Source organism: Vidua chalybeata, chromosome 21, assembly GCF_026979565.1.
Source record: "Vidua chalybeata isolate OUT-0048 chromosome 21, bVidCha1 merged haplotype, whole genome shotgun sequence".
Lineage (NCBI taxonomy): Eukaryota > Metazoa > Chordata > Aves > Passeriformes > Viduidae > Vidua > Vidua chalybeata.
In genome coordinates, this window is record NC_071550.1 from 8,774,462 (window position 1) to 8,785,198 (window position 10,737).

A 10,737-nucleotide genomic window follows, 5' to 3' on the forward strand; every position below is an offset into this window, starting at 1 on the left:
CCCCTAATGGTCACAAGAACATTTGTTCCTGAAGGTTTTCAGAATGATCTGGCAGGTAAAGCATCAGACTGGAGCCAAGAGGAGGAGCTCTATAATGGGTTTTAACTTACCTGCTGTGACCTTCAGATATCAGCTGTCTCTCTTAAACTTTCTTGTATCAATACCTGATGGTCACTCTGCAGAGTCCAGACTTCCAAGGCGCCCAGTGAGACCTGCCAGCATTCCCAGAACAAGTCAGCAGGAAGAACCAGACTGAGCAGAGGCTTTGGAGTGAAGTGTTTTTACTTTCAGGTGTCATAGTGCCAGACTTGTACCTCAAGCTAACAGCAGAATATACAGAGGATTCGATACAGAGGAACTCAAGCACCTGAAAATGATCAGCCAGGACTTGCACAGCCAGAGAATTCTTCTTACAGGGTTTAAACCCTGTGCAGAGGTTTAGCAACACACTGAGGAATGCAGTTTGGTCAACAAGAATACAGGTACACAGGTTTAACAATCACTGACACAGGCCAGCAGCTCTCTCCCTTGTCTATTTCACAGAGTGCACACTATCACCATGGAAAGGGAGCATTCCTGTGCCAGCTGCAAGATCTATTTAATAACTTAGCACAGATCTGAGACATGGCCACTTCATGTTTGAATAAGCTCTGAATCTGTGTCAAAAGAGAAACTAAGAGAACTCCAAGAGCTCACTGAAATAATTTAACACATGTACAAGGAGGACAGGTAAGGTATGGCTAAGAGCTGTACATTCCACCTGAAGCTCAGACTTGAGTCCCAGCACTGCCAGGACACTGCTCCCTCCTCCCAGCACTAGCCATTGATGCGATAATTCACGTGGATCTCGGGTTTGATGTCACACACCAGGGACAGCAGCTGGGACATCACCACCTCCCGGTTCTTCTGGAAGTTCTGCTGGATTACACTCATCTTTTCCTGAGTCTCCTTCTCCACCTCAGTGGTGCAGCTGCCATGGGAGCCAAGGGCCTGCAAACAGCAAAGGAAAGAGGGATCACCATGCCAAGCTCTGTATTTTGTTATTCTGGATCATTTCAGACATTAATCTTTGTTGAGGGAAGATTAATGTTAGCGTTCATATTAAAAAAAGTACTGCTGCATTTTTTGCTCAGATTTCACCTTAAACTTCTCCACATATTTCATCCTTAGCCCCTGCCTTTTAGCCTCTTTTATAGAATCATCAAATGGTTTGGGTTGGAAGGGACCTTAAAGATCATCTCGTTCCAACTCCCTGCAATTTATCCATTATCCACCAGTTTAGAGCATGAGTTTCTAAGGAGTGCCCAAAATACAGGTCCTGCTGTACAGACAGCTGGAACCCCTGGGCACAACTGCACTAGAGAGTGCAAGAAAAGTAACACCCAGGAGTCACTTTAAGCACAATTCCCATCATCCCACTCCTCCTACCCTTGGAGAATCTTTATAAAAATCTCAGCCTTCCCTCCTGGTGACCAGGGACACAGCAAGTGGTCTCTGCCATGCCAGCACCATAGGAAACGAGCCTGTGACAGGAGCAATGAGCTCAGTCTCTTTTGGACACTGCTACACACAGCAGCTTTTGGGAGGCTGTCACCCCTCAGGGCACCCAGGAGCTCATTAAGCTCTTTTCCTGCCAGCTGAGATGCAACACACCATGTCCTGAGCCACTTCCACGGGTTTCTGTGGGACACGTGGCTGTGCCTCACAGGAAGGCACTTGGGGAAGTGCTTCTGCTGCAACTCACTCCACCCTGAGGGTGCTGCCAGGGCAAGGCAGCCCCAGGGCAAGGCAAAGGGCTGGGAATAAGTGAGTGATGGAGAAAACCAACCGCTGCCTCCTTGGCCTTGAACTCCTTCTCCCGCTGCAGGCGGTACTGCTCGATCTCTGCCTGGGCCTCCTCCTTGGCCTGCTTCAGCCTCCGGTTCTTCCCTGCTCCCACGGGGCAAACCGAGGCAAAGAAAGAGGAGAAAGCACTGAGAGCATGTTTTCCTCATGCACAGCCACCAGCACAGTGTTTGCTCCCTCTGCAGGAGGCACCAGCCAAGCCCCCTCCCCGAGTGTGCTGATCTCAGGAGGGCCCAGCAAACCCTGGCCAAGGTCACTGAGCCCTGAGCTTCCACCACGGAGCAAAGGAGAGCACGTGGACACAGCAGGCAACGTCCAGGCCTGGATTATTCACAGAATAGTCCCAGACTGCTTTGGGTTGAAGGAACCTTAAAGATCATCCCATCCCATGGGCAGGGACACCTCCCACTGTCCCAGGCTGCTCCAGCCTGGCCTTGGGCACTGCCAGGGATCCAGGGGCAGCCACAGCTGCTCTGGGCACCCTGTGCCAGGGCCTGCCCACCCTCACAGGGAACAATTCCTGCCCAATATCCCATCCAGCCCTGCCCTCTGGCACCTTCCATATAAAAAGTCCCTCTCCCTCCTTTTCCAAAGCATCTTTAAGGCCCTCAGGAAGAGGCTCTGAGCTCTCCCTGGAGCACTCTCCTCTCCAGGTGAACACCTCCAGCCTGGCTCCAGCCCTGGGAGCAGCTCCATGGCCTCCTCTGGATCTCTGCAGCAGCTCCAGCTCCTGCCTGTGCTGGGCCAGGGCTGGGGCAGCTCTGCAGGTGGGCTCTCACCTGAGCACAGGGCACAGGGGCACAATCCCCCCTGCCCTGCTGCCCACGCTGGGCTCAGCCCAGGATGTGTTTGGCCCTAAAAGCTGTAAATGCACTGCAGGCTCATGTCCAGCCCCTCATCCACCAGAACCCCCAAGCTCCTCTCTGCAGGGCTCCTCCCAATAAATCCTCCAAGTCTGTACCCATGTTTAGGACTGCCCCAACCCACCTGAGTGTGCAGCTTCTGTGAGATCCCAAAAAAAGCCCAAGAGAAAGAGCATTAAATCTCAGTTTTGCCAGACCAGCTGTGAAACCAAGAGCAGTCCTGGCCACTGCCTCAACTTCCCCTCCTGGACTTCCCACCACATTCTCCCCTCCAAGATTATCATCGCTGGAGTGAACTACAGAAATCTGCCTCTTGCAACATTGTCGGGGGGTTGAACTGCAAACCAGGGCAGGTATATTAATACTGATATACATATGTATTTGTTTGGAGCAGAAAAGATTTGCAAACTAGGGGGTCCTTGCAACCAGAATTTCTCTTGCACAACAGGAGAAGCTACCTTGGATCCATTAGGAATAGCTCTATAATTACCGATATGGAAACTCGCTGTTTGCACCAGCTGAAGGCAGGAAGGACAGAGAGAGGCACAGCCATGCCCCGAGAAAAGGCCAGGTTGTGGTGACCGTGTCCCACAGAGAGCCCCGAGCCCGCGGCTCCTGAGCTGGGCTCTGCCAGGAGGATCCCGGTTCGGCTCCGACCCCTCGCACCGCACTGAGCCTTCGTGGGGAGCCTCCCGCGCTGCTCTCCTGGGGGCCCCACCGAGCCCCGAGCACCCCCGGGGCAGGGCTGGGGCATCCCCGCTGCCCCACCGCCCTCAGCGCCGGGCCGCAAGGCCCGAGGCGGCCGCGCCGGGCCGGGCCAGACCGGGCCCAGCCAGGTTCTGCCGCCACCACACCCCCCGCGGCGGGGCCTGGCGGAGCCGGGCCGTGCCGTACTCACTCTTGCGGGCCTCGGCCACCTTCTCCGCGGCGCGTTTCTCGGCCTGCAGCAGCTGCTGGATGCCCTGCGACTGGCTCGCCATGGCGGCCGCTCCGTCCGCCCGGGCCGCGGCAGCGTCACTGCGTCACGCGGGACACGCCCACACCGCGCCGGCCACGCCCTCGGCCACGCCCCTCACAGGGATAATAGCAGGCGCGCGGTGTAGGCCCCGCCCATAGTCCCACCCCCGCTGTTCGGTCACGCCCACTGACACGCTCCATTGCGTTAGCTCCGCCCCTGGGTGCTTCGCCACGCCCCCGTCGCGTCAGGCCCCGCCCCGTGGTTTGTGAGGGGAGCCCCCGGCCGAGGCCGGTTCGGGCCTCTCTGCCCCCCCTCCTGAGCCCTTTCGGTGCCCAAAACCCACTTAAACCCCGGCAGGAAGGCGCTGGTGGGGTTTGGCTTTGTTTCTTTCGTGGTTTCTAATCGCTGGAACTGAGGCAGCCCCTGGATGAGCAAGGGCACCCGGGACGCTTTGGTCCCTCCTGGCCTGTGGCATCTCCTCCCCACCGCTGGTGTCACCCCCAGCACAGAGCCACTGGTGCTCAGAGGGCTTTACAATCATCCTGGACAACCTTTGCCAGCGGCTCCCAAAGAGCCGAGTGTCCCGCGAACACCCCCATCCCGCCCAACCCTCGCCCATCACATCCCAGCGGCCATTGAAAGCCCTGAACGCAGCTCCCCCGGCACTTTCGGAGCATAAATTACAATTATTGTCAAATAATATCGCTCTGATGAAGCCTCAGAGCCAGGACAGTGACTCATCGCTGCCGGGAGAGACGGGGGGGGTTGCCGGTCCGCCTCCTCCATCCCCGGCGATGGAAGGGACAGGAGACAATGAATCAAATGCATATTTATAGTGCTGAATAGGAATTGTGAGTGTTTTCAGGGTGACCTTCAGCTGGGCCCAGCGATTAAGTGAATGGGCTTAGCGTGCCCATCCATTCAGGGGGATATTTGCTTCAGTGAAAGATAAAAGGAAAGATGAGGAGAAGAGCTTGGACCATAATTCCGGGGTTTGAAGGAAGGCTCGGGTGCAGGGATGGGGCACAGGGAGCAAAAGGATGAGCTGAGACATCACAGCCGGGCTGTGCCGGCAGAGGAAAAGCCAGGAAATGTGGTGCTGCATCACCTGTCACAGATGGGGCAGCTCCAGCAAGGGGACAGCTCAGCTGCTGTGCTGCTTGTCACAGGAAATCGTAGAATGGTTTGGGCTGCAAGGGGCCTCATTTACTGACGTGCTGTCTCTATTCCAAAATATGTCACAGCCAAAAAAAACCTGCTGGGGTCAGCTGGGGCAGATCCAGGCTCCTTTACAGCAGCAACAACCTAGAAATTAAGTTCTTCTCATCTGACCCCAAGCCCCAGGAGTCCCTGTCCTCCTCTCCCCTCACACCAAAGCCACAAAGTCATTAAACTCCCTCTGGCCCCCACGGCCCTCCGACAATGCCCCTGAGCCCCAGTCCTATCTAGAAACCCACCATGCTCATTAGCTGTTCCCGTGTTTCCAGGAATGTTCCCTGTTAATTAAATCACTTGAGCTGAACCCAGAGGTGACCCCAAAGCAGGATGCTCTGAAGGGGATACCAGGGATCAAACAGGGATCGGAGCAAAGGGGTCCAAAGGGGTCTGGCTCTGCCCTGAAGTCACAGGCAGCACTGACTGGGCTGTTGTTTTTCTCCTGGGTGATGGTGATTTTCAGACTCACAGCTTCTCTCTGTAAGGTGATAATGAGAACTCTGCCCTTTTCTGCCCCCTGAAATACTTTGGTGCTGATCACACTAAATTTTCAGACAAAAATCCCTCTGAATTTCAGCTCTAGGTTGCTTTAAAAAAAACATGATGAGTTTTTAGCTATTTCATTTTGACAGTTAACAAACCAGACAGTAACAGATCATATTTAAAACAAACTTTTCCTTGGATGTGTTGCTTTCTAGTTCACAATTGTCCAAAAGCTAATTGAAACCTCATGGTGTGTGTCACATGAAACACATGTGAATCCAAAAGCTGTTGGAACAACTTCCCCATTCACTTGACATTTGAAAAAATCGCTTCTTGCTGGTTGCAAAAACAAAAACAAACCAAAACCCATCACTTCCAATCCTCAGACTTGCAGAGGTATAAATAAAAGCTGCTGGAACCCCTTGAATTTTAGCAGAAATTGGTTGATAATTAATTAGCATCAGGAGTACTTCTGAGCTTGGCTTTTATTCCCTCAGACTCAGGGAACATGAGCTTGTCACTCGCTATTAGAGGAGGCAGCTCTTGCTGACGCTGACATTGGCATCCCTTTATTTGTCCAGCACTGGGCAAAAGACATCTGAGGATGATAAACTTCAGCAATCCTAAATTCCATGCACCTCACATTCAACAGAGACTGAAGGAAGGATATTTATAGGAGGCTGAGGCTGGTCCTGCTCTCTAGGATGGGAAAACAAATTATCAAAAGAAAAAAAATGAACGTATTTTCTTTTTCTTTTAGCTGTTTCCACAGATCACAATAATGATAATTAAATTAAATGCATCTTTTAATTTTCATTTTCATTTTCATTCTTTTTTCCAAAAGCTTTTTTATTTTCCTGCAAGCATTAAATAATTATTTTCATTTTGGAGCTGCATCTCTCATCACTCTTCTTTTGTTCTCCACTGGGTCACAACTCCAAGCATGTGTCACTCAGGTTCCTGAAATACCAGCAGATATTTCTAGAATCTAGAAAAAAAAAATCCAGCTTGTTTGTGCTTTTCTTTTAGTTTCCAAGCCCAGGCAACCCGTGCCATGTCTCATGATCCTGCTGCCATTAAGGATTCCCAGACATATTTGGGAAGAACAAGATTTTAAACAGTGTCTGGCCCCTTTCCAGAGCAGGTAATTACATTTTTCCTCTCTAAATTCCCTTGCACTTTCAATTGGATCCGTTTATTATTCTCCATTCCCCAAGTTAAACTATTATGTTGTGCAATTGTCTGTTCTTTCAAAGAGGTTTTGTGTTTGCCCCTGGGAACGAAGCTGATCTCTCTCTTCTGAGGTTTAATTCATTCACAGAAATGCACTGAGGTGATGCAGCTGCTGGATGTTGATAAAACATCATTGGTTGATTATTAAAAGATGGCCAGTGAATGATTATTAACTAGCATTCATATTTTGGATTATTTTTTCATTTATAAACAGAGTATTAAAAATCAAAGTACAGCATAGCAGTAGAATTTACATAGAAAAATCAATTAAACCCCAAAATGCACAAGTTGGTGCCATTTGTCTGTACCTGACCTGTGCCAGGAATTTGGCCCAAATACCCCAAAATGAGAAAGCAAGCTCCATTTATCATCTGGAGTTGCTCTGTGATCAAGGACGATTTAAAGCCCGGAGTAACCCGATTGCAGTGATGGAATTACACCACAATGGACTTACATTGATATTGTAAGAATTGATTTTTTTAAAGCAGTTTAAGAAGCCATATTTCTGTGTCAGCTATCCTCCTTCAGGATAAGAGAGCTGCTTTGGAGTGATATTGTAAATGCAGCTGAACCTGGTGGGAAGAAATGCTGATGTCTGACTCCAGCTCAGAAGGCTGAATGATTTTTTTATTATAACTATACTATAATACATTAATATACTATTTAAAGGAGATACTAAAACTACATACCTACTTTTTCTAACTACCTTATCTAACTAACTAACAGCATGTGACCCTCTCTGAGAGCCCAGGCACAGGTGGGTTGGATTGGCCACCAGGCTCAAACAATCCTCACCAGAATCCAACCAAGCAATCACCCCAGGTAAACAATTCTCCAAACACATTCCACATGGGAAAAAACAAGGAGCAGAAATAGAAATTGTTTTCTCTTTCTTTCCTCTGTGCTCCTCTATGAAAAAAATCCTGAGAGAGAGAAGAATGTGCCTGCCACAGGAGTGATGCTTGGCTGTGCCAGTGCCTTACATCACCCACCAGGCTCGGGTTCATATAAATCAGGATCTTCCATGAGCCAGCGTGGGAGATCTGTTTATATGTTCTTCTGCTGGGATGAAGTGTCAGCAGGCTTTATTAATTCCTTGTCTACTAAAGGAAATCTCCATTCCTGTTTCCTTGACATCTCCTGGCCTCCATCCTTAATCAGAGGTCAGGTGTCCTCTGCAAAGGACGTGGCTGGAAAGACAAATGGACACAAGACTGTGCTCCCCATGGGGCATCCGTGTGTCCCATCCACTGGGATTCCTCCATCAGGGAACATCCTGGGAGGGCCCTCATGGACTCACCACAGACTGTCTGGATGAGGATTTTTGGATGTGACAGCAAAGCAAAGCAGCTCCTGGAGTAAATACAGCAATAAATAGCATCTCCTGTAATGGGCAGCACCAAAGTTTTGGCTGCTGAAGGCAAATTCCAGTTCTTTGCGAGAGCGTTACTCCCACTCCACGGGGAAGAAACACATAGAAAATCTTGGGGTTTTTCCCCACCATAAAAGATCTTTTGGCTTCTCAGTTCTGCTTTCTCTGCCCCAAATCACTGAGTAATGTCGTTGTGCACCGTGGTTCAGGCACACTGACTTCCAGTGATGGATGAGACAATCCCTGCGTACGGAGATTGTTTGGTGCTCAGAGCTCTTTGAGTAAATGACACAGCACAGCACAAGCTTCATTATCAATATTGCCTGGAAATATCAAAAACATCGGAGGCCGCAGTTTAATTTGGATGCTTATCATAAGCTCAGGAGAAATGGAAATGTGTGACAATAACAAAACACTGCAGCAGTGATGCCAAGCAGCCTCGAGCAGCTGATGAATTTCTAGGCCACAAGGGATGGAGCTGCGGGTGCTGGGGATCCTTCTCCACCACTTGTTCAAACAAAAGTGATGCTGGGAAGTGACAATGTCTAGAGCTCCAGCAAATATCCCTGCGGCCTCTGGGGCCTGAGGAGATGTAGAACAAGAGCTGCTGGTGTGCAGCTTCCTCGTGGGACTGTTCACATCACTCAGCTGCAGGGCTCCTGCCTGCTAAATGAGGCAGATTTTTCTCCATAAAGGCAGTGGAGCGATAGATTCTTCACTGCACAAGTTCAACCAAACAGTCAGAATTACCCCAGGAAGGTGAACTTCCCTCGCTCCCAGCTCAGAAAGTTTGGAGACTGAAGCCAGACAACAAATAGCTCCTCCAGGAAGGTTTTTCAGAGGTACATAAGCACCTAGGCATGCAGATAGCTACCTAGTGGAACTAATTTGTTTACAACATTCACGGAAAAATCTTAACAACCAATTTCTATATTTAGCCTTAATGCCTTTGAAAATCCAAGCTCTACATCCCTGTGCTTGCTGTCCCCATCCACTCCTGCAGGACTATGGGAAAAAGCCAAAAATAAACACACAGCCAGCACGACCCTCCCATGGTTCTGATTTTCTCAAAACCAACCCAAAGGCTGCTGTCCAGTTTGGGCTCTTAATTACTCAGCTCATTACAAAATCAAGTCCACTTGGTTTACCTGACTTACCCCCTGGTTCTCCCACTGCTCTCCACTCCCTAGATCAAACCCCTGCTCCATCCTGCTTGATTTCCATTGCGATTTGCCAGACAGCTCTCAGCTGCAGGGAAAAATAAAATCAATCTATTTTTCCACTCCCTCATCCAGCAGCTTCATGCTCTGCCCAACATCGAGCCTCACGCTGGCACGATGAGTTCCCCGGCAAGTGGCCACCACCAAAGCAGCCCAGGGCCGTTTGGTCACTGAGTTTCAGAGCTGCTGGAGCAGGGGCTGCAGTGATCTGCCTGACTGCCACGGGCTCAGGAGCAGAGTTTGGGCTCTGTGTAATGGGATTGCACTTCAGTGGTTTTGGGATATTAATAGCGGGATTAACCTGAAACAGCTGCAGTAAAAAATTGATTATCAAGAACAATAAATCATCTCACATGTGACATGCAGGTAGCCTGGGGTTTTTTTTGCATTGCAAAGCCATGAGTTTCTCTACAGGATTGTAACTCCCCCAGAACAGAGCAATACCTAGGAAAAAGCCAACCAAAATATGATTTAACTATTTTGGGAATGCAGAAGGCAAAGAGGAGACGGCTGCTGGTTTTTACAGCTCTAAGATGCAGACACAAGTAATGTGACTTCTTTTTCTGCCCCTCCCCACCTCTACCTGCTGACCAGTTATTTCCAGAAGACTTTGGGAATGACTTTGCAGGGCCTGAAGTCAGGACAAGATGTGGCTGCTCTAGGCATGAAGGACATGGGAAGGAGTGTGGTTACTTCAGCATCCAGCAGCTGAGTGATGGCCTGCTCCCCCTGCATCCCAGAGCCCTGAGCTCCCTGGATTTGCTCCTGCAGTTTTCCATACACAGCCCCTGGAATGCAGAAGAGCTACTGCTAAAAGCCCAGCCCGGTGCATCCAGCTGCCTTCCCCTGACAGGAGCAGAGGTCCAACAGAGCTGCAGTGTTTGAAGGGCCCTGAAGCACCAGATACCCAAATCCACCCCACAGAATCCACAGCTGGAATGTGAACTGTCATTTCCATGGAGGCACAAGTGAGTAACTCTTGCACGTGGGCTGAGTCATCTGCTCCCGACTCCTGATCCAGACAGGAAACACTGAGTGAGCCTGGGAAGGGCCCTGCTCACACCCAGGGAGCTGAATTCTTCCTTGCATTGGGGCAGATTCCTTGACCATCAGCTGTGGCATTGCCGTGACAAACACACATCCACGGAGCTGGGGAGGAGCATGGCTGAGAGGGAAAAAGGATGGGCCTCAGCCTCTGAAGCAGGTTATTTATAACATCAAGGAACGTTTCAGGGGATAATTTTAAAATATTCCACAGGCATAGAAGCAGAAAAAGAGATGTTTGGTTTGGGATTAGAGTCCTCTGCTACACCCAGCCCCTATCCATACCAGCAGGACTTGGAGCACACCAGTGCCAGGGCTCTTTTCACTTCCAGGTGTCTCCTGGGTACTCTCAAGTGCAGTTCAGCTGTAGGAAGGTGTTCAGGTATTTCTACAGCTCAGAAGATCCCTTCCATCAGCTCTGATCTGCACTGCGAATCCACAGATCACAGACCCTTCCCAGCCTTCTGGCTCTCCAGTGCATGAAGAATTACATCACAGCTGCTC

General features: G+C 50.1%; 1 protein-coding gene across 1 annotated transcript; it reads right to left on the reverse strand.

Annotated features, from left to right (window-relative positions):
* Window positions 1–264: 264 nt before the first annotated feature.
* ATP6V1G1 (ATPase H+ transporting V1 subunit G1) lies at window positions 265–3,741 on the reverse strand. The gene is made up of 3 exons (XM_053962368.1): window positions 3,607–3,741; window positions 1,829–1,929; window positions 265–990 (listed from the first exon to the last, which is right to left on the reverse strand). The coding sequence occupies exons 1-3, from the start codon at window positions 3,686–3,688 to the stop codon at window positions 817–819; spliced, it is 357 nt and encodes a 118-aa protein (XP_053818343.1). The 5' UTR covers window positions 3,689–3,741; the 3' UTR covers window positions 265–816.
* Window positions 3,742–10,737: the final 6,996 nt, after the last annotated feature.

What these genes read in the sequence shown, in the direction of transcription:
- ATP6V1G1 (XM_053962368.1), bottom strand. Translation starts at nt 3,688, where the DNA reads ATGGCGAGCCAGTCGCAGGGCATCCAGCAGCTGCTGCAGGCCGAGAAA. An exon ending in GGTGGCCGAGGCCCGCAAGA is followed by an intron (nt 1,930 to 3,606) that starts GTGAGTACGGCA and finishes CCGTGGGAGCAG; the next exon opens with GGAAGAACCGGAGGCTGAAG. An exon ending in TCAAGGCCAAGGAGGCAGCG is followed by an intron (nt 991 to 1,828) that starts GTTGGTTTTCTC and finishes TGCTGTTTGCAG; the next exon opens with GCCCTTGGCTCCCATGGCAG.